Raw genomic sequence first — 24102 nt, 5'->3', positions numbered from 1 at the left:
TTCAGCTATAACTTTTATTTTATACAGTAGCAGAAGACTTTTCCTTTATGGAACAACTGTTGTCAGAAATACAGAAGCTTTTAGAGACAACCTCTTGCAGTGACTTAATGTTTAATGACCACGCTCTCGGATTTTCGGTAAGACAGACCCATGGAACCTAACATAAAGAACGTAAGAAAAGCAAATATCATTGCTGACCAGTCGTTGACGTTTTACGCATCATCAGTTCGCTTGTTGTTGCACGTGATTGTCATACATGTTCAAAAACAATAGCCCTGTGTAAGACAATGTTTCGATAAGTGAAGAATCGACAACATTCGACAAAGGTTTTATTCTTTAGCGGAGTGAACGGCAGAACATGAATTATTGATGTCCCAGCGCTGAGCTGTGAGCGCGCGCGAGGGCGCACCGGTGTCATTCGCTTCTGCCTCTCCGTAGCGAACAGTCGGTGAGAGTTCTCGTGTTGGAGGAGGAATTTGGGGAGTGGAAATACCACTGTTTCTTTCTCAGCTTGCGTCAAGAGCAGTGACTGACTCCTCTGACATTTTTACTTGGCGGTCAGTAGCATTGCATCGAAAGCTGGAGACTCGCGGGCAGCATTAAAGCAGAAGACTTCCAGACTCAGCCGTTGAACTGTTCGGGCTATTGCTTCATTTTCTTACGCCTTGTTTGTTTTTTTGGTGAGCAGATCGCGAGTATCTGCGATATTGATCACTGGAAGTGGCTCTGTTTCTTTCCACTTCTTATTTTTTTTAAGAACAGTTTATCGACACCGAACTGTAAACAGCCGTGCCGTTTTTGAACGACTGGGTTCCGTGGAGTCGTCGTCGCACACATTTGGATTATTTTATGGGAAATGGCAAGTTTTTAGGGAGTGAAGCTGGACTTGCGGAGGAGACAAGACACAGCGGTTAATAGGCACAGGATGCTGGCGACCTAAAGAATTCTATCGAATTTCCCCCACTTTTAAGACATTTTGTCGCTCTGTAGGCTAAGCCAAAAGGATTTGACAGGGATTTTTGTTAGTCTTTTTTTTTATAGGATGTATGTATTTTACAACCTAATGATGCATTGTGGATTTCTGTTGTTCTTTTTCACCCAAATCATCTTTGTTGCTTCCTTGACACAAAGTGGTAAGTGGCGACTCAAAGACAAAAATATTAATCAAAGAACATTTTCTCAGTTCATCACCGCGCACGCACTCACCTGTTCTGGCTTTGCCGCGGTAGCCGGTCCCCCCGGGTTTCTGTTTGCGCGTGTGACATGCAGGACATTCAAAAACCCGCTCATAAAACACAAGTACAATAGCTTTTTTTGTTGTTGCGTTTTTATTGTAAATTCCGGTGGCATTATCGATGACAAGCGTAACAAAGCAATATATTTTCGTTTTAACGATAACCAGGACACCATAAAAAGGAAACGGTATCCTTGATATCCACATAGGTTTTTCATAGCGTTCAGTCCAGGTTAATAGGTATATTTATCGTCCATGATAACGTTTGCAGAGGAAACGTGCAGTCATGGACTGATTGAACGTTGGGGAGCGGCTGATCCCCTATCGATATTCTTAAAGAAAGACCCCCTCCACACACACACACACACACGCGCGCACACACACACCCACACACACCTGATACGTTATCTTTTCCCCTCATTATTCATTTATATATTCGGTTGTCAATTATACCATTGTTCCCCCTAATAAACCCCATGTATTTATTTTTATTTGCAGATAAATGTGGAGATAACATTGAAATAACGACCGCAGACTATCTTACTTCGCCTGGATATCCTACGGCGTATCCACCGTCACAGCAGTGCGTGTGGGTGATTCAAGCTCCGGAGCCAGGACAGAAGATTCTCATAAACTTCAACCCGCATTTCGACCTGGAAGACAGGGATTGCAAGTAAGCGCCGCTCTTTTTTGAGTTGAGATGTTGCTACTTCGCCACCTATTGGTCATCGAATTTTTCTTTTTAGTGCGTGTCGTGTATAGCGCGGACACTGCTATGGTAAACTATTTTGAAATGAATTAGATTTGACAACATGGGTTTTCATTTTTGAAGAGACGTTAATATTGTGTGATATAAAAAAATATATTATGGGATGTGAGTAGCCTCGTGAGTGTACTTCTCTGAGCTGTAAGTCTCAGAGACTGAGGCTAACCTTTTAATGAGAGGTGACTATTGATTAGCATAAACCATGTAAGACACACACACATATAGGCCTACTGTACTCACACACACACACACACACCGGCCTACTGTACTCACACACACACACACATATGCCTACTGTACTCTCTCTCTCTCTCTCTCTCTCTCTCTCTCTCTCTCTCTCACACACACACACACACACACATACAGGCCAACGATACTCTCTCACACACACACACACACATCCTCACAAAAGCGCATGTGTTCACAAACATCCATAAATAACCAACATTTTATGATGGTCTCTCTGTCTTTTTTTAATGCTCCATAAACTGTGAGTGTAAATCAGGCCCGCCTGACTAGTGCTGTCAGGCAGATGGGGACCATGACTACTATAGGATCGTGTTTCTCCATCAAGGGACCAATAAAACGTTAGCAGTCCTTTAGCGTTCTGACAGATACGGCCCTCTACACAGAACAAGTGTGTTTTAGTATCAAATTGTATCATGTCCCGTTGCGCTAAGCATCCTAGATTGGAGGGGCCTAGTGTACAATCTGGCTGTTGTGTGAGTTGATATTGGATGATGATTGGGTGTAGCTCATAGTTTCAGCTTGGCAGAAATGGATGTTGTTTTTGGGTTGAAGTCAAACGTTTAAAATATGCCAAATGAAGGGTCTTGGCGCGACCACAATTCCTCTTGAGGTTTCCGAAGAGAAATTCTAGACTTTTTCCTGTCATCAATGACCGAAATCTAACTGCAGAAACACGATACTAGGATTTGAAAGTTGACATTTTAAATATACCTACACGGGGGTCACACTGTATCAGAGTAGGCTAATCCACAGCGAAGTAAACTGATATGTTCTCAATCTGACGCTGACGCTCCCAACCCGCTATCTCGAGGCAAGACAATCTCTCACATTTAGAGAAATGCGTTTTCTGAATTCCTCTGACATCAGATAGGACGTCAGGGGAATTTAGAAAGCTTTCTCCAGCTCCCTCTTCTTAATTCAATTAAATGCCAAATAGGACACACATGTCTGTATGTCATAAAACATGGCTGCAATCAACCAAACAGACACAGCGTCCACTTGTGAATCGAGCTGGGCTCCTTTCACTTCCGACATCTGTAGGCTACACTAAAAACAATTTTTTAAAGGAAGAGTGGGTGTATAATTATGTTTCCAAAATACAACCTCTTTATGAATAAATATTTTTAAGGCTGTAGTGAGGTTTTATTTTTAGGTCTTTTTCCTTTTATCCGTACTTAAAAATAAGAAAAATCCAGAAAGGAAGAACATTCCTGAACTTTCTTTTTGATGGCATAACTGACGACCTAACGTTCGGTGAACTGACATCCTTGCCGATAACATAAACAAGGCTGTTGTCTGGTCTCTCTGGGACTCCAGACCAGTTGGACGCAGGAACTCCTCATTCCTCACAAAAATAGCACAACCAATAAAACGATTCCCCTTTCAATTGGGAACATGTAAGCAGGCTCCTGTTCACAGTGTATCCACTGGTCATGGAGGGATTCGTTATCTCATTATATGTTAACCAGACACATTTATCATGCTTGATGCCACAGTAAAGTCAATAAGTATGCCCAAAGCCATTGTATTGTAATAAGGTGTAAAAATGAATGGACATTGAATGGCCCAGTCCTACTTGCTCGTAGTCTTGTCAGCATTCGTTTGTGAAGACTGAAGACATCCTCTTGGATCTGGAACGACCGCTCACAAAGCTCTGGATTAAAGGAGGGAGTGACTGAGGGAAAGACAGGGAGAAAAAGAAAGAGACAGAGACTGAATGAGAAATAAACAGTAGAAAGATATATATATATACATATATTTATGCAGCTTCCAGCTGGATCATCAAACGAGGAGGAACCCGGTCACAGGACCAGCATCTCGACAGGCCCTAACCAGTCATATGAAAAACACACAAACAGCTCTTTCAATCTGATGCTTGGCTGACATTAGGGGAAGGATAATGGGAGATATTATGATGCTGAACTAGCTTGTGCTGATGATCCTCTGGGGGGGCCCTCAAAGGGGCATGGACAGCTAGTTCCAGCTAGTTTGTAAATCCTTCAAGGTTCAAGGTTTTCAGATCAAACTTGAGTGTTCTCGGTTTTCTATTTGTGTAGTTCATTGGATGGAAACTGTGGAGGTATTTGGGGTGAAAGGGGGATTTGAACACACATTTTACTGTGACACCAGACTTACTCTCCAGGACAAGCTGCCATGACTGGTCAGTGGTAGCACTGGTAAACCCAAACTGCCAACAAAGCACCGGTCATCTTTTATGTTTCCCCATTCTGTGGAAAATGATACAAACAAGCATAGTTGAAAAATGCACCACTTGGGCTTCTTTCTAATGTGGCTTTGCAACCCAGTGTCCTCGAGGAATGGGTCGTCTTGGTTACAACAATGTTTTCACTCTCCAGAGCTTCAACAGACGACGGCTGTTTGAAAGAAAAAAAAATCAACAACGTTTTTGTGTTGTTTGGGGTTTTGCTACTCATGGTTAGTTTGTGGTTATACTTCTGAAGAGAGCGATGTTGAGGCCTTGGACTCTGACAATCTCCAGTCTGTTTGTTTACAGCGCCATGCATGGTGTAATGTTCACTTACAGGCTGACAGGAGACACATTTGTTTAAGTCACTGAGATGTATTTTATTAGAAGGATAATGTTGTCTCTGTTATTACACATGTCAATTTCATTTTTGAAAGGTAATTAGTAGTTGACGAAGTCCCACGTTTTGTAATTAATCTCTCAGTTCTTTTTTCACTGGGTTTGGTTATGAGATAATTACTGGATGCATAAAAGGAGGTATAAATAAAACATTTGAGATACCAGAACACAGAAATGGGGGTTGTGTTGATTTTGTTTGACAAGGAAGAGTCTGTGGGGGATATAACTGGTGGAGGGATATTGAAGAGAGAGGAAGTGGTAGGTAGGGCTGGTGGAGGGATATTGGAGAGAGAGGAGGTGGTAGGTAGGTAGGTAGGGCTGGTGGAGGGATATTGGAGAGAGAGGAAGTGGTAGGTAGGGCTGGTGGAGGGATATTGGAAGCCACAGGCTCTGCTGGCGAGTCAGTGCGGTCAAACTAACTGTGACCCCCAGTAATAGAAGAGACTCTGTTCTTCCTTCTTGTCTCCCGCCCTGAGGCAGGGACTTTCTCAGCGCCCGCCTCTTCCTTCTGCTTTCCTTCTTTCTTTCTTCTCTCAGGTCTCATCCTTTTTTTTCTCTTCTTCTCACGTCTTCGTTCTTCCTTTTCACAGCTCGTTAGCTTCTTGTTTTCCCTAACATCGCTCTTTTTTTTTTCTTCACAGATCATTTTTGCTCTTCCGTCTTTCACACCCTCTCTCTGTTCCTTTTTGTCTTTCCTGCGTGCTCTGTGTTTTACCGCAATATGTTTCTGCTTCCTTTTAATGAAGGGAATTTTGTTTGGTCGCTCTCAATACGTTCTCTCTTTCTCAATGTCTTTATGTCAACCCATGTCTCTTGTAATCTCTCTGTCTATCTCTCGATCGCTATCTTTCTCACTTTTTATCCTCCATGTCTTTCTTTCTCTCTCTCTCTCTCTCTCTCTCTCTCTCTCTCTCTCTCTCTCTCTCTCTCTCTCTCTCTCTCTCTCTCTGTCTCTCTCTCTCTCTCTTACGCTGTCTTCATCCCTTCTCCGTAACCTTAGTTCTATCAGAGTGGGGATCACACACAGCAGTAGTCATGGTGATAGCAGCCATGCTGAACACAGCCCGGCAGCAGAGCTCTCTCTGAACCCTGTTCACCCTCACATGTCAACACACTTTCTAGTTCATCTTGGATAGGCTGGATTTACGTAGATGGTATAGATTAGCATGGTATTGTCTAAGACTCTCCATTTGAAGAGTTTCCATCTTAAATCAGCAGATGTTTACTCAAGAGAAAAGCAATTTCAGTCATCCTTTCTTTTAAATGACGAAGGAGTGGAGTCATTGTTTAGATGTATGGTTCCAAACAAGTGTGGCCACTCACTCTGATCACCAAGAAACACCAGAAACACATCCTCCGTCTGATGTACATAGACAACATCGGTCTTCAATCCAAAGTGCACTTGAGCAACTGTGGCCCTTATGGTTATCCTACTGATCAGCAAACTGCACAGCCAAATGAAAACAACATGTCAGATTAGGCCCTAACAAGCAGATCAATAAGGAGAGAGTTTAGTTTAGAGTCTCAGCAGTGACATCTCTCTCTCTTTTAACTCCTCTTACCCCCTCTCTCCTTCTCTCTCTATCATTCTAGATATATTGGATATACTATATATATAGCTCCAATGCCTGGAGTTATTTAGTGCACTCACAGCCAGATGTCTTCAAAACATTTAGGTCTCACGGCCGTGGAAGAACTGTGAGTTTACTGTGTTGTGTGGCAGACACACACAGTGTTACTCCTCGGCCAGAGGCTGTACTCTACCTGCAGTATAAAACACAGGAAAAATGTGCTTTACGTGATTTTACGTCATGATTGAAAGCTAGTTACACAAATTTCAGTTGATACTGTCACTATTTCACTTGTCCGATTCAAATCCTTCAGTTGTCTAATTGATAATTGGGATAATTGACACATTATCAAAGTTGTCAATTTGGTTAATCCCCGACAATACCCAAACTCACAGGACAACCAAACCCAACAACCTCCCTCTTCCATAAATGACCCTTTCTCTTCACTTCTCCTCTCAACATGACATAGTTTAGGTGCTTCCAGAGACAGATGCAGGAATGCCAGGGGTCATGGGTCAGGTAGGGGGTCTGAGTTCAGAGGTCAGACAGACGTGTCATCAGCTCCACCGTTCCTCTGGCCCTTCAACATAGGACAGACAGGAAACCCATCTCTTTTGATCCAAAATGGCCGCTTAGTCACAGTACTGGGTGGACAATGAGGGGTCTATGTCGGTGCTGAGGAGCGGAGGAATGTGTCTCATCTCCTCCGTCAGACCTTCCCTCAGGGCGACCTCCCGGTCTGCCTGGACTCACAGAGGCGCTTTGTTGTGTCGTCGGGGGAGACGGGACCACGGTCTCCCAGCCAATGGGATCCCGGAGCTAGGCTCAGCGCTGCCGTGTATCCGGGATCAAGAGCGTTGTCAGAGCAGATAGTGATCTGGTAGAGAAAACAAAACAGGCTTCTGAGTGAAGTGCAGCTGGGTGGGAAACATAGGAGGGGCTGTGAGGTGATTGGTCAGGAATGGACCTGAGGGAGGAGGAGGCGGGGGGGGGGGGGGGGGGCGGTGAGATGCTACAGGATGTCTGTGAGTTAGTGTCAGTGTGACTAAACATATATTATGCATAGGTTGTTGATTCTTGCTTCTTGACTTGTTTATTGTTTTCTTCCATGGATGGCAGACGCTCTGTGGGGGGTCTCCAGACACTCGCGGTAACCTCCCCCCACCCTGGGCCCCCCCACCCTGGGCCCCCCCACCTGGCAGCGCCGGGCCAGAGACACCCCCCTTTTAGGAGACAAGAGCTCTCCTTTCAGAAGGAAGAGCTTTCGATACAGCCTCTCTGACAGTCTGACTCTCTCTCTCTCTCTCTCTCTCTCTCTCTCTCTCTCTTTCTCTCTCTCTCTATCTCTTTGTCTCTATCTCTCTGTCTCTCTCTCTCTCTTTCTCTCTCTTTGTCTCTATCTCTCTCTCTTTCTTGCACTAACTCACTCTCTATCTCTCTCTCTTACCTTTCTCTCTGTTTCTGTCTCTCTTTCTCTCACTGCCTACCACACTCTCTGTCCCCCCCTCTCTCTCGTTACTTCCTGTCCGGTCTGTCAAAAACGCTAATGGGCAGCCATTACGGCCATAGAAACAGCCACGGGGGGCTGAGGGCTTAGCGCCACGCTACGTTAATTAAAGTCGTATGTTCGGAACGAAGTCTGATGGTGGTTCTCTGCGAGACACGGCCCCCTCTGGCCCAGCGGAGATAAACATGTCTCCGGCCTCGCATGAACACAAGCCTGCGTCAGAATCTCACATTTAAGAGATTGGGTGTTTCTTAGTTTAACTTTCGCTCGCTCTGCTTCTGTGTCGAGGTGTGGATGTATGGATGGAGTGTGACTCGACAAAACTCCTTTCTCTCTCCCTCGTCCCCTCAGGTGTGAAACGGTCTCCTGTCCAGGAGTGGTGTGCGAGGGAGCGACTCCGGAGACGTTTGTTTAAACTCGAGGCTGGTTGGGACCGGTGGTTTTAGTGACACACCTTCATTCAGCTGTTGTTTCTAGTTTCAGACAAATCTGCTGTGGCAAGAAACTGGAAAAACGTCACATTTGACATGCCTGGCGCATTCACAACCAGACCGAAGCCTCTTTCCTAAGAAGCTTGAAAGACAGGCTTACACCCTCACTTGAGCAAACCCTGCCTGGACAGCCACCAGCCAAACGTTGATAAACGGCGGTATTGAAATGCAACAGCTGCCATGTCTGTTGTGGTACGTGTGATACTTCTACACACTGACCCCCCAGTTAGAACACACTAACACTTAGCATACAGTAGTCCCATTCCAAGCGGACCTCCTGCTAGCTTGCCGGCTCGCTTGCTTCTTGCCCGGCCTAAATACAACTCCATCGTCGATAGGATTAGAGAAACAAATGAGAAAGAGGAGGAGAGTTCCACCTCTTTTTCTCTCTTTTTAATTTCCCTGCAGGATTGACTGTCGAGGCTTTTTGGGGGATGGGGGGGGTTCGCCTCGCGATTGGTGTTTGTAAGGGAGGGGGCTGAGCTATAAATGGGGGGCCTCATCCTTGGCTGCCTGGCCCAATTTAACTGCAAATGGAGCGAGGTGTACGTGTGTGTGTGTAAGTTTGTGTGTGTATGCATGTTTGTGTTTGTGTGTATGTTTGTGTATGCATGTGTGTATGTGTGCATGTGCCTGAGTGTTTGTGTGAGTGTGTGTTGTCTGTTGTGTGTGTGAGAGAGAGAGAGAGAGACAGAGAGAGAGAGAGAGAGAGAGAGAGAGAGAGAGAGAGAGAGAGGAGAGAGAGAGGAGAGAGAGAGAGAGAGAGAGAGAGAGAGAGAGAGAGAGAGAGAAGAGAGAGAGAGAGAGAGAGGAGAGAGAGAGAGAGAGAGAGAGAGAGAGAGAGAGAGAGGGAGGATAGGCGTGGGAGGTGCGATGCAGGCAGGGGCTGGTGTCTGACTCGGCAGGGGGCAAGGTAGTGTTCTGCTCAAACACACACCATCTGTGAGCTTGTAACTAATTCTAGTGGCTGGAGGGGAACCGCGAGGACGCTCTCCTGTGTATGTGTGTGTGTGTGTGTGTGTGTGTGCGTGGGAGTGTGTCTGACTGTGTCCTACCGCCTCCTCTCAAACACCGAGCTGGTTTGTAATTAGGGATCTCAGTTCCCTACCTCTCCTGAAGGGGGGCCTGTGGTTTGTGTGTGTGTGGGTGTGTGTGTCTGTGTGTGTGTGTGTCTCTGTGTGAGTGTCTGTGTGTCTGTGTGTGTGTGTCTGTGTGTGTGTGTGTGTGTCTGTGTGTGTGTGTCTGTGTGTGTGTGTGTCTCTGTGTGAGTGTCTGTGTGTCTGTGTGTCTGTGTATGTGTGTGTGTGTCTCTGTGTGAGTGTGTGTGTGTCTGTGTATGTGTGTGTGTGTTTCTGTGTGAGTGTGTGTGCGTGTGTGTGTGTGTCTGTGGACACTCTCCAATTTCCACTCAATTCACCTCTGCAGGCTGAATTAACCCAGGGTGTCACTGCGCTAGTGGAATCATTAATGACTTCACTCCGGGAGGGAGAGAGGGATGAGGAGGAGAGGACAGGAAAGGAGGCCAGGAAGAGAAGAGGACAGAGATTGGAGGAAGGGGAGAGGATGATTGAAAGGAGAAGAAGATAGGAAGACAAATGGAGTTGGGCACAGAAAGTGAACAGTGAAAGTAGGTTAGAAAGAGGGGGAGGAAGGAGGAGTGAGGGAGGGCGTGATGGATTGAAAGTGATAAAAAAAACAGGAGACAGAAGAGTGGAGGAGTGGAGTTTGAAGAGAGAAAGGAAGGAGTGATAGAACAAGGGAGAGGAGATAGGAGTTGGGGAGGAAGGGGAGGAGAGGATGCAGGGATGGATTAAGGGAGGTATAAAGAAAGGAGACTACAGTGAAGAGGTAGAAGAGAAGGGAAGAGGAGAGGGAGAAGAGAAGGGAGAAGAGAAGGGAGGAGAGGAGGAAGGGATGCAGACTTCTCCGCAGGCAGGCTGAGTCACTCCCAGTGTGTGTGTGTGTGTGTGTGTGTGTGTGTGTGTGTGTGTGTGTGTGTGTGTGTGTGTGAGGTGAACAGAACAAAACTATAACTGGGCCTATAAACAGTCCGATGATACCTTCCAGATGAAGCTGAGGAATGTAACCAGGGGAAAGACACAACCCCAGAATAACACACAAGCAGCCAACTGCTGGCACAATAACACAACAAGCCGTCTTCTGCTATAAACCATGGACCGGTCTACTGTAGATACACTAACACAACAACCATGCTGCAGACACACAAAGTAATTGTGTATGGCTAAGTGGTTAGATCGCTTGACTGCAGATCAGGATCCGGCCCAGGTTCAAATCCCTCCTGTACTGTAAGATAATTGGCGTTTGTTGTTCAGCGTTTGCTAAACTAATGTTATTGTCTACTAGAACACAACAACCACAGCGGTCAAGTTTGTACAAAAATGGTTTTCGGGGACAAGAGTGTTGCCGGTTTCAATCTGTTGTGCCCTTCAGCTAGGCCCTGTTCTCACTGTAGACGATTGTGTTGAGAGAATAGAAACAGCCAGCATCTCCTATAGGATCTCTGTGTGATGAAGCTGGGAGCTGTGAGTTGGGAGGGGAGGAGGGGGGGGGGGGCGGGGGGGGGGGGGAGAGGGGGGGGAGGAGGGGGAGGAGAGAGGGGGGGAGGAGGGGGGGAGGAGGGGGGGAGGAGGGGGAGGAGGGGGAGGAGGGGAGAGGGGGGGAGGAGGGGGGGGCGGAGGGGGGGGAGGAGGAGGGGGGGAGGGAAGAGGAGGGGCTGGGGACATGCATTTATGTTCTCCCACCCCCTGGGTCTAGTGTATGTGTATGTGTGGTGTGTGTGGTGTGTCTGTGTCTGTGGTGTGTGTGTGTGTGGTCTGTGTCTGGTGGTGTGTGGTGTGTGTCTGTGTCTGTGGTGTGTGTCATGTCTCTGTCTATGTTTGGGAGAAGTGCATGAATAGAAAGGTTGTATTCATGACCAGGAGCTGTACAGTGCTTCCATCAGCGGACTTGTCTCTGCCCTCCCAGGTCTTGTAAAGTCTCCAGTGAAAAGAGTGCATATATTCTACACTCTCTCGATTTAAGAGGTTTATCAAAACATGTTTATGCCCCTAGCTAAGTGTTTAACCAATGCATTACAGGTGCGAAAAGACTTTATCGCAATTGAAGTATGTTGATGTTTTTTGAGGGTGTTGACAGTAATGTTTTCCAGCAGCACGGAAATATATATATATTTTTTTAATGCAAAGCTTTCAAAGAGGAACTTGATAGTAGGAGGTAGACAGAAAGATGGAGATAACATCTTGATTTACAAGTACCACATGGTGTGTGAATGTTTTGTAAGAATTACTTGTAAAAAATTCAATAAAAATAGCTGTGAAATACGATCTTGGTGCACAATGGTTGTTCCACAGCAGCGTTCTTAAACACTTCAGTACGCGTCCAGGTCAGTCATGATGTGACCAATGAAAAACGCTTCAGGACGCGTCCAGGTCAGTCATGTGACCAATGAAAACGCTTCAGGACGCGTCCAGATCAGTCATGAAAACGTTGAGCTCGCTTCATTTTCTTCCTTGTTTGCCAGCTTAGCTCGGTGCAAAAAATGACAGTAGAATAAACACAAATAAACTGAAACACAAGGATACACCCTGATGTTGATAAAAGGCAAAGGCGTTTAGGAATTTGAGAGTGCTCTAGATTGTCTTTCCCCTCCTCACTACCTAAACCCAGGAGCCCCCCCCCCTCCCCCCCCTCCCCCCCAGTCTGTTAATGTTTACTTAAAGAGTTTATGTGGTCGATGTCCATTAGTCCACATGCTCCCCATGTGTCCACTGTGTGGTTTATACAGAGAAACCCAAATCCAAAGATCTGCTAGAGAAAACAAACCTGGCAACCCGTAGACTCAACGCATAAGACCACTCAAATAACCCTCACTGTGAGCGTTTTTTTACTTTATTTAAGCGCTTACGTTGTTGGACGCGAGAAAACCGCGTCAACGGTGAAATTCTTCCGCGAGCTCACTGAGATAGGCCGGCCTTGTCTGCGGGGTTGCGTGGGCCGCCAGGTTTGAAGCTCAGGTGGAAGCTGCTGAGTCGTCTCGTGTGTGGAGGCCGGACCTGAGACATGTTTCTACAGCTGCCCCAGACAGGAAGCGGTCTGACTCTGGACTAAAAACATCACGTCTTCAGTCTCACCTCTTTAGCTCCTGTACATGCAACACACACACACTCACAGACACACACAGACACACACACGTACACACATACAGACCACAGTCACACATGAGTGACCTGGTGCCCCCAGTCTAAAGGGCCTGTAATTGAATTAGCTCCAGTGTTTTAGACAGACAGGGTTGGGTTCCTTTTTCACCCATGTCTGTCTGGCTCTCATACGTTCTCACAGCACTTCTCTTTTTCAGTCGCACACAGACACACACACATACACACACACACACATACTCTTGTCCATCCACACACTCACACATCAATTGCTTCTCACACACACACTCATATACCACACACACACACACACATACAGGCATTTAAACTATTTCTCCCTCACACACACACACATAAACAATCCCACACAGACACACTCCCCGACTCTGGATGACCCTAACAGCCCTGCTTCTGGCTGTAAAGAATGAACGGGCTCGGCCTTTGGGTCACACAGATAAGGGAGACAGATGACGTCATCCTCTCGGCTCTCTGATCCACGGAGCACAGCCACTCACCCACTAACTCACGTCCCGCCAGGATCGCTCTCTCTCTCCCCCCGCCACGATGGAGACCTCAACCCCCACATCATACTTAGTCTTCGAAAGATGACTTTCTTCCAAGGGGAAGACATGGGTTTAGAAGTCACCCGCAGGTCGACGGAGACGAGCTTTGATTTACCGTGGGGTGTGTGGGATGGTGAACCCAGGGTGGGTCTCGCCTGCGCTGGTTCCCAGGGAGCAGTAGAGAGGAGATGGACTGCTGGGCGGCTCTGTCTGTGTTCTCTGGGACGCTAACTCAGGCCCTCTGCGGGAGGCCAAGTGAGCTGCAGTAGCAGCAGGCGCTGTCGTCGACTGGGGCCCAACGAAAACACATGGAGTTAGTTATTCATGTTGTGGTTCCGTACGATATATCGTATGCTTTATTGCTATGTGTGTGTGTTCGATTGGTGGTTGTGTGGGTTTCATATGGAGAAATATATTACCATATACAGTATTTATATTTACTTAAGATGAATGTACCATTTAACTCTGCTTCCCCTCCCTTCCTCCCTTCCTCCCTTCCTCCCTCCCTTCCTCCCTCCCTCCCTCCCTCCCTCCCTCCCTCCCTCCCTCCCTCCCTCCCTCCCTCCCTCCCTCCCTCCCTCCCTCCCTCCCTCCCTCCCTCCCTCCCCAGGTATGACTACGTGGAGGTGTTTAACGGTGGGGACGAGAAGGCCCCCACGCTGGGGAAGTTCTGTGGGAAGATCGCCCCCACCCCCATCATCTCCAGCGGCGGCCAGCTGCTCATCAAGTTTGTGTCCGACTACGAGACTCACGGAGCTGGGTTCTCCGTTCGCTACGAGGTCTTCAAGACAGGTCAGCCTCCACGCACACCAACACAGATACAGTTTGATTTGAGTTGATTTGGTTTTATCAGACGCTTTTGTACAAAGGGATTGTTAGTGCGTGATGAGGTGATTGTAAGGAGTAAGGGTCAGGGGTTCTTCTGTTGAATTTCTTTAAATGTTTTTTTATATATCTCTTTAATCAATGTGATCAATTTTTTATTTTAAAGCTTTTGTGTGAAATATTAAGTGGAAATTGTGAACAAAGAATGTCCCACTCCTGAAATTGTTCTTTTGCACAATGACAGAAGTATGAGTGACTGCATCAGTACTTCCCTAACTTGACCACAATCACAGTAAAACATCTGACACAAAAGCCGGAGTTCTGACAAGTGAACACAACAGTCTACAACCTCGAACACTCTTGACTTCCAAAGGTCACATCTGAACCTGAGACAAACAAGCCCAGATTTCCGGGCTGGGCCAAACAAGCCCAGAGTTCCAGACTGGACCAAACAAGCCCAGAGTTCCAGACTGGACCAAACGACCCCAGAAGTTCAGACTGGGCTGGGCCCTGTCTTCCCCGCTGGGACAGGATGCTGGGCACAGTGGCTTGTGTAAACATTCCTGTCGTTGTTGGACAGTGAGGGAAGGAACTCAGCTACCCCTGCTCCACATCCCTATCATCCATCCCATCATCCCTGCTATCATCCAGACTATCATCCATGCCATCATCCAGGCCATCATCCAGGCTATCATAGAGGCTATCATCCATCTTATCATCAGGCCTCCAGGGTCCACTTGAATTGATGCCAATGGGCAGCAGTTCAATAAAGAGGAATCCAGCGCTCCCCTATACACGCCCTCTATGGATGAGTCCTTTGGGACCCATAGCCAACGTCTTTAGGACCCTGTTCAGGGAAACAGCTCCAGGCTCTCTTTCCATTGACACATATTAGAGAGGATTGGCTGGATGTGAGGTAGAAACACCATGTAGAAACACAGGCTGTTGGCGTCTGTTTCTGAGTGATGAACTGGTCGGCCTAGTCTGTAAAAGCCAGAGGTAGAGCCTGTGCGATCTTATAGCGTTTCCCCTGCGGAAAGGTTGGCAGATGGAACTGACTGGTGACACCGCAATCGTGTTCCAACTGTTCCAGAGTTCTAGTTCTTTCCTCTATGATGCGAGGCAGTCGTGTTCCAACTGTTCCAGAGTTCTAGTTCTTTCCTCTGTGATGCGAGGCAGTGATGTGAGGAGAGCGGGTTAGCGGTTGTCTCTGGGGAGGCCCGGGTCGTCCCCTCGTTGTCTCTGATCCCCTGAGTGACGCCCACGACCACGTCCTGCGTTCTGGGAGACAAAAGCCCCCGACTTCCTGTTTTCTTGTTCTCTTCCTGCCCATCTCAGCTACCGCTCTGACGGAACCAAGGGAAGCTTGTATGTGTGAAAGCGCACGTGTGAGTGTGCATGTTTCAGTGTGTGTGTGTGTGTATGTTTCAGTGTATGTGTGCATGTTTCGGTGTGTATGTGAGTGTGTATGTGAGTGTGTATGTAAGTGTGTGTGTGTGTGCATGTTTCAGTGTGTATGTGAGTGTGTGTGTGGACCAGACAGGTGCAGGAAACCCCAGGCTCATTTAGCTAATGGCCTGTTTGTCCTTGGAACCTCCAGAGGTGACCCACACACGAGATGGATGCTCTGGTAGAGAAAGGACTGCAGAATCTAGGACAAGGAGGGGGACTGTGCACGTGTGTGTGAATGTGCGTTTGTACACGTGTGCCTGGGTATACGTGTTGGTGTGTGTGCACATGAGCGTGTGTGCGCCTGTGTGTGTGCGTGTGCGTGTTGAGGGCCGTATGTGGGTCGTCTCCACCAGTGTTCATAAACGACAGTGGCATCAGCTACAACATGACATGTTACATGTCCCTCCTGGAACATTGAACATCTCTTGCATGACCAGGAGCATATTGTAACTTCCCCTCTATCACCGCTACCATGGAGACGTGTGGTAGCTCTGTCCCTCAGCTTTCACTCTCTGACTCTCGTACCCTCTCCCTCCCTCTGTCCCTCCCTGCCTCCTTCCTTCCCTCCTTCCCTTCCTCTCTCTCAACCTCTCTCTCCCTCCCTTACACTCTTTCTTTCTTTTTCCCTCCCTCCCTCCCTCCCTCCCTCCATCCCTCCCTCCCTCCCTCCCTCCCTCCCTCCCTCCCTCCCTCCCTCCCTCCCTCCCTCCCTCCCTCCCTCCCTCCCTCCCTCCCTCCCTCCCTCCCTCTCCCTCAAAGTCTATCATTACCAAAAGAAAAGGAGCGCTGCTAGATTGTCATAAACATTTCCCATAACGCTGTCTGACAAGCACCATTTGTGTTAAAGATAGCGAATCACAGGGGGCGCAACCCCTGACTAATGAACGTGGGGGGGGATAATGATTGGTCACATCCCCTGGAGCCCCGCCCCTCATTCACCACATAATATGCGTCTGTGGTTTTGATAAATGATAGATACGAGTCCTCTTCAGGGGCTGAAGCTCTATATTTGTCTGCTTCTCTCTTCTTACTACGGTTTCTCTGGCTTCCTCTAACCAAAAACACATGTCTGGTGGTTTCGGAAAACGCCAATTTTTCCGTCACCACTTCAAACTGCGGCTAAGATGAGGGTCTCCCTGTGGAGGGAAGAGGAGTTGGTCTAGAAAGGGTTCGATGAAGGACGTTAGATGTTAGAGTACATACATACACACAGGAGAGGGAGGGAGGGAGGGAGGGGTCAGGGGTTGTGTGGGGGTGGGGTGAGGGGGTGGAGACGGTGATAGGTGATGAGGGGGTTTGTTGGTCTCCATAAACAAGTCTCTGCGTCTGCGCTCAATAAATACCATTCCCCCTTCCCCGTCCCCTCCCCAGTCAAAACACAGACAGAAACGCACTCTGGCACCAAGGGGCCAATCAGCAAATTGCAAGACGCTTCCTTGATTGTCTGATAAAAGTGAATTGGAAACAGTTCCGGTAATACAAGACATAGCTGGATTTGTGTTTGGATTGGTGTCTGTCTGCTGTATGTCATTTAATCTGCTGTAAGACTGAGCTAGCGCACACATAATGTGTTACAATTATTTTGACATGATTCAAATGAATGATCAAAAAATGACATTAAAATGTAACAGATTGTATTAAATCAGAAAATGTCAAATATATTGTATAAATATTTAAAAAACATGTCCTCCCATCTCCTCAGGTCCTGAGTGTTCCAGGAACTTCACCGCCTCCAGAGGAGTGATTAGGACCCCAGGCTTCCCCGACAAGTACCCCAACAACCTGGACTGCACCTTCATGATCTTCGCCCCCAAGATGGCAGAAATTCTGGTGGAGTTCGACAGCTTCGACATGGAGCCTGACACGACTCCGCCCCCAGGGGCCATCTGCCGCTACGATTGGCTGGAAATCTGGGACGGCTATCCCACAGGTGAGGGGGAGGGAGGGGAGGAGGGAGGGAGGGTGACAGGAATGAGAGAGGGGATGGAGGGGAGGGGAGGAAGTGAGTGATGGGGAGTGTGAGGGTGGAAGGAGGGAGAGAAGAGGGGAGAGGGAGGGGGTGGGTGGATCCGAACCAAGGGTGAAAGAAAAGGAAGGATAGATAGATGAGATGAAAGAGGACGATTAGGCTATGATTGGACAAAGAGAGAGAGAGGGCGAGAGAGAGAGAGAGAGAGAGAGAGACAGAGAGAAGAAAGACAGGCTGAGAAAAAAACAAAACAAAACAAAAGAAAATGTGATGAGGAGAAGAAGAACAAGACTGAGCTTTTTATCGACAACACAGCAGCCTTCCCCTGAGGCCTGCAGGCATTAACAGTACAGATCAATGAGACAGAATGTCCATTATGCCCCCATGATTTGTTTCCCCTCTGGACTACATTTCCCAGACTGCATTGTTGCGTGATTGGTCTCCGGCTCAGAGAGAAAGACAGGAAGTCTATAGATTGTGAGTGCCAAGGCCCCATGGTTCCCAGATGCCCACCTCTCTGATTGGCTGGCATCAGAGGACTTCCTCCTCGATCCTGGCGCCGTGCCAACCAGATGACTGGCGCAGCTCTAAAGAAAAGGCCGAACCGCACAAGCGCTCGCTTTCAGGTGACGCCAGCAAACATCACGTTGCTGGCTCCCCCTCCAGACCTGCGTGTTCTCTGCTTATCATATCTGCCAACGCTCTGTGTTCCTGGCCATTGTGTGTGTGACAGTGTGTGTGTGTGTGTGTGACAACAAAGATAACAGACAATGTAGGTCCCGGAGGATGAAGCGAGACAGATCGCTGGGAGATGAGCTGGATCACTGTGTGTGTACAGCGTGTGGTGCATGTGAAGGCACACACACTGCAGGCTTCTGAAAACATGAACTCTTTTCTGTCCTAAAACCGTTTCATCGTTGAAACGGCTCAGAAAGAATACTTCAGGTTACGGCTCAAGACGAGCTTGATCGGACCCCAGCTTCTTTCTTTGGTGTCTGAGCTGAGAAACACTGTTAGAACCAAGCGCTTCTGATGCTCAGCCTTTGGTTGTACTTTCTACATGCACCATTTGTACATACCTTTGGATGAAAGCATCTGCTAAACAAATAAAAACATAAAAGGGAATCTATGCTAGCAGACAAAGGGATCTGAGTAGCGAGGCAGACACCTGTGAAGGTGTAGGTGAGGAACCCTGGGAATGTGCCAGTCACCTGGCTGGCAGCCCGACTGCATCACACCACAAATGACAAGTGAGAGGGGAGGAGTTGTCGAATCTACATGGCATTCTATATATATAAGTGTTCTGACTGTGGTTTTACTGTAAGTAGGTCATGTTTCTTATTAGCGAATAAGAAATAGAGGTTTAGGCAAGGAAATGTAGACTGGAGATTGATGGAGATACTTTGGTTGCTTAGTGTTGATCAAGCTGACGGATTTCTCTTTTCCTCCTCTCTTCCCCTTTCTTTTTTCTTTAACCTCTTCTTTTTACAATTTCTTCCTCTCTCTCTCCTCTTCTGATCTCTCTCCATCTCTTTACCTATCCCTCTCTCTCTATTTCTCACCTCCCTCCTCTCTTTCCCTTCTCTCTATATCTCTCTCCCTCTCCATCTTTCTACCTGTCCCTCTCTCTCTCAATTTCTCACCTCTCTCCTCTCTCCACATTCTCTCTATTTATCTCTCTCTCTATTTCTCACCTCCCTCCTCTCTCCCCCTTCTCTCTATATCTCTCTCTCTATTTCTCACCTCCATCCTCTCTCCCCCTTCTCTCTATATCTCTCTCCCTCTCCATGTCTCCGTATCTCTCTCTGTATCTCTTCCTACCCTTCCACTATTTTCTTCTTTCCTCGTTCCTCCTCTCCCCTCCAGTGGGCCCCCACATCGGGCGCTACTGTGGCCAGAGTTCCCCGGGCCGTGTCATCTCCTACACGGGCATCCTGTCCATGACCATTACCACGGACAACGCCATCGCCAAGGAGGGCTTCTCTGCCAACTACACGGTCCGCGAGCGGCCTGAGGCCTCGGAGCGTGAGTTGGGCCACAGCTTACATTACATTAAGCAGACGCTCTTATCCAGAGCAACTTACAGTAAGTCAGGGACATTCTCCCCAAGGCAAGTAGGGTGAAGTGCCTTGCCCAAGGACACAACGTCATTTGGCACGGCGGGGAATCGATCCAGCAACTTTTGGGTTACTAGTCCGATTCCCTCACCGCTCAGCCATCTGACTCCCTATCTTACACACGTACAACACTCACCCTCTCTGCGCCACCCTCTCTGCACCACCCTCTCTGCAGTCAGAACATGTGTTTCTACTGTAGTTGTGGAGCAGAGTTGGATTGTGTGCCTGTGTCGTTTAGTTGTTGATGACCGTTAGATCTTGTCCCTCTTGCAGTGTTTTTGTAGTTGCTGGCGTGTTTGTGGGGTCTGTCCTATCAGTCCAGATGAACGATTTCACGAAGACTGTCATGTTGGAATTTCCCCAGATTGCTGCGGATAATTTAGGGCCCCAGAGGAACAGCGGGGTCACCTGACTCGTTCACCCTGAAGGAATGTGTGTGTGTGTGTGCTCCTGAGTGTATACGCTTGTGTATGAGTGTGTGTGTGCGTACGTGTGTTTGTTTTGGTGCACACAGGTCCCCTATCAGATGTAAATCTGTCCACAAAGCAGTTCTCCCGATGGCTAAGAGGAGAGCTGGTGTTAAGACACAGCTCTAATGATCCCAGATGGCTGGAGACACACACACACACAGATGAATTCACATTCTTTCCCTGACAAATACACACCTACTCTTACACACTTCGTCTCACACACTCTGCCTTGCAGACACACACACACTCAGAGGGCTGGCCAGCGGTAGTATTTTCACAGTGGACCCATACGTGTGGAGATATGTGTTCTCCCATCACCAGTTCTCCAGCAAGGCGTGACAGATTGAAATAAAGGCCCTCTAGTGAACCGAATCACATAAACTTTTCCACAACATTTACTATCACTTTTTTTGTGTGTGTGTATGTTATATGTTATGTGTGTGTGTATTCCCCAACTCTTTTGGAAAACTTTTCTAATATTTTTTTTTTCATTACGTGGGAGGACAGCGCAAAATAGAGATAGATGTCAGATATCTTCATTTCTTCACTTTCTTCCAAACGTCTTTATCTTATCTGGCCTGTCATCAGCACCTCATGCTGTGACTGTGATGTGAGGAGATGGAGAGAGTGAGCAAGAGAGTGAGAGAATATGTGTCAGATAAGGTCTTTGAGGATGGTGATTTGGGTGGTGAGATATCAGTCGAGTCCAGGTCTAATGCCTCATGAATAGATAGTAGAGAATTAGCTCCCTGTTTCAGTAGCTCCCTGGTCTGGGGAGGGGGGGGGGGGTCTGGGCCTGTAGTGTTTACAATGTTGTGACAAGTTTGTGTTTTTGTGGGCTGTGAGTGTCAGGGGGGGTCAGGCAGACCTTGCGTCTCCAGCCGCCCCCCCCCCTCCCTAATACACACACACACACTCACACACAACACACAGACACACACAACACACAGACACACATGCTGTGCCCTCCATACCCCCTGCTGAGAGCATTCTTAAAAGAACACACTAGAGTAGAATATTAGCTTTTGGCCCTGACTCCCCTCTGTGTGTGTGTGTGTTTGTACGTGTGTGTGTGTGTTTGTAAGTGTGTGTGTGTGTACGTGTGTGTGTGTTTGTATGTGTGTGTGTGTGTGTGTGTGTGTCAGACACGGCAGCGACCCCAGTGCTGTGTCAGCTCCCAGACAGTAACATTGAAGGACGGGTCACCTGGGGGGAGGGGTCGTGAAAAACATTTACAAGAACTTCTGAAGAGCTGCACGCTCTTTGTTCCAGCTTGAATATTTGGAGTGGATCTTTCAACTGGAAAGTCCTTCTGGAGTGTAATCTCCGAGTAGGCACTGTTGAGAAATACATGACCTCGCTCTCTTATTTCGGCTAAGCGGAGGGAAACTGCCGGGACGTTTTTTTCCGGATGAAGCACAGTAAAAATCCATTACTCTTATCTGAATTGCTTCTCTCAGAGGGGAATTCAGAGTTGCGTTCAAGTCCCACGGAAGTTCCCATATCTCATGTCGCTAGAATGGCATTTCTCAATAAGTTCATTGTGGTCTATTTACATAAGTCACTAGGTTGTGAATGTTCGGAGTCGACGGCGTATCAACTGGTAGCCTACAAATGTTTCACTCAATCATCCAATACCTGTCTGTTATCGGTCACACTTTAATCATTGTTAGCATGTCATTCAACGAGTAAAACGATAGGCCAAAATGTCTTAGTTAATATATAGGTTAAATAACGGTCGACAGGATGTAGGCTATACACTATTTGCTAAATCATTTCCACATCCTCTGTTGTCAACAGACTTCGCGTGTGTGGAAGCTATGGGTATGGAGTCAGGGGAGATCACTTCTGACCAGATCAGCGCTTCTTCACAGTACAACCCCAACTGGGCGCCGGAGCGATCACGTCTCAACTACAAGGAGAACGGATGGACGCCTTCGGACGACTCCGCCAGGGAGTGGATACAGGTAGGTTATGAGCTAACTAGCCATGAAACTGATCGATAGCATGGATACTGCCAAGTTAGTTACACGCTACCTATAGCATGAATACAGTGAGGTAGGCTTTCTGTAAGATAAAGGCTAGGCGTCACAGCAATATTTTGAGCCAATGGATTAAAAAGGGGTACAAAATTAATTAATAATAGCTTCATGTTAACAAAGGGTTTAAAAGGTTAAAAAACATGCAGATCAGAAGATCAAACCAGCCTTCACCCAAAAGTTTCTGTGAGCGTGTCATTTAGTCAAAGACGTAAATAATCTCACCATCAAAATAAGCCACATCAACAGCTAATGTTACAGTGAAGTACAGTGTGCAGAATGTGGCAAATCGCAACTCATCCCTGCTTTAGGATAACACAAACACGAGGACTCGTATGTGGCTATTTATAAGTACGGACGCGAGACGCCTGTTTCTTATGTATGCCTATGTTTCTGCCGCCAGCAAGCCCTGTAGCATCTCGCCTCCTATAGGCTAATTTACACTGCCCTCAGGTCAAAAACCGGAGTCATCCGGTTTAATCCGCACAACATCACGACTTCTCCCTGAAGCCTGTTCACGTGGTGGTCATTGGAGGGAAATTGGCTTGCAGTACTGAGTTATTTTTCGTTTATTTACTTAACCCATATCCCCCCGCAGACACACACACACACACACACACACACACACACACACACACACACACACATACACACACCCTCCCATCCCCAGTGTCTTAGCTAGGATGTTCTGAGGGAGTGAAGTAAGATAGGAGAGGTCTTATACTTAACCCTAACCCAAATAGGGCGGGGCCCAGTCCCGGCCTATTGTGATGGACAGGAACTAGGAGGAAGACCCACAATGCCCCCGACGGTGAGAACACACCAGTACTTCCTTCCTGTGGGATTTGACACAGTCTCACAGGAAGTCAGCATCGCAGCTTTAACTAGCATTAGCTTTTCCCTCAGAGAGAGGTTATTGTCTGTCTGGGGAATTCTTTATTTGGTGAGTAGAGGGATCATGAGAGTACAAACACTGGGGTGACTGTGTTTCCTGGCTGGGCTGACTGTGTTCCCTGGCTGGGGTGACTGGGTTCCCTGGCTGGGGTGACTGTGTTCCCTGGCTGGGGTGACTGGGTTCCCTGGCTGGGGTGACTGCGTTCCCTGGCTTTGGTGACTGGGTTCCCTGGCTGGGGTGACTGTGTTCCCTGGCTTGGGTGACTGTGTTCCCTGGCTGGGGTGACTGGGTTCCCTGGCTGGGGTGACTGTGTTCAGGCTGTGAAGATACTGGGTGTACTCCCCCAGGTTCAGGGATCTCACAGAACCACAGGTCGATCTGGACTCTGAGGTCACATGTTGGTCCCATGAAATGAATTGATTGAATTGGCTGTGTTCAGATGTATTGATTTAACTGGCTAAATTCAAATGTATTGATTAATAGGCTGTAGGATTGCTTTAATTGGTTGTATTCATATGTATTGATTTAATTGGCTACATTCATAATTGATTTAATTGGCTATATTAGAATGAATCTCAAAGACCAGTTTCCCCTTGAGGACTCATCGGAACATTTCTGGTCCTTGTACAACTTGGGTCGAGTAGTTCGTCTTAGTCAATGCTCTCTGGTGCAAAAAAAAAAAAAAAGTGACTACTGTACATTGTTGGAGTTCTCCTCACAGTGTAGCAGCGTAGAGGAGCCTTCTGACAGTGATTTATAGGCTAAGTAACTCAGCTGTTCTGGTCCCTTTGCTTTCGCAAGGCGTCTGAGTTACGACTGGTGTTTTTGCGGACAGAATTTTCCATTTTATTTGATTAAGTATGCTGCGCAGCCTAGCCCATACCCAGCATGGTGTGTTCTTCCTCAGATCTCCATTCATCTTACTTCAGATGACTATTATGGGATGGTTAATTCATGCACGTGTGCCTTCACCACGCACCCCCCTATTTGTCATTTTGAGACGTTTATGTTTTATTGATCCTATTTTCAGACCGCTATCATTCATAACGTTATTTCGAGGAGTTTGCACGGGCATTTAGGATGGTCGAGGACAGGACAGTCACTTTGCACCCCGTTATGATAAATCAAACGTATTTATGTGGTTTGCACTAATTATTTATTTCAACATCCTCTA

At 47.4% G+C, this 24102-nt stretch overlaps 1 protein-coding gene across 2 annotated transcripts in view; it reads left to right on the top strand.

Moving 5' to 3' along the window:
* The first annotated feature begins 310 nt into the window (after nt 1–310).
* nrp1a (neuropilin 1a) overlaps nt 311–24102 on the top strand; it is a 34910-nt gene continuing 11118 nt past the window's right edge. Inside the window, exons 1-6 of one of the 2 annotated variants that reach the window (XM_047027456.1) lie at nt 311–1133; nt 1733–1907; nt 13772–13953; nt 17141–17368; nt 19274–19432; nt 21795–21961. In XM_047027456.1, the coding sequence (XP_046883412.1) occupies nt 1043–1133; nt 1733–1907; nt 13772–13953; nt 17141–17368; nt 19274–19432; nt 21795–21961 (1002 nt within the window). In that variant the 5' untranslated portion in view covers nt 311–1042. The remainder of the gene's footprint in view (nt 1134–1732; nt 1908–13771; nt 13954–17140; nt 17369–19273; nt 19433–21794; nt 21962–24102) is intronic. The other variant, XM_047027457.1, reaches the window with a different exon arrangement.

The sequence above is a fragment of the Hypomesus transpacificus genome, chromosome 10 (assembly GCF_021917145.1).
Source record: "Hypomesus transpacificus isolate Combined female chromosome 10, fHypTra1, whole genome shotgun sequence".
NCBI lineage: Eukaryota > Metazoa > Chordata > Actinopteri > Osmeriformes > Osmeridae > Hypomesus > Hypomesus transpacificus.
Note: the sequence above shows the minus strand (reverse complement) of the source record. Positions and strands in the feature narration are given on the sequence as shown.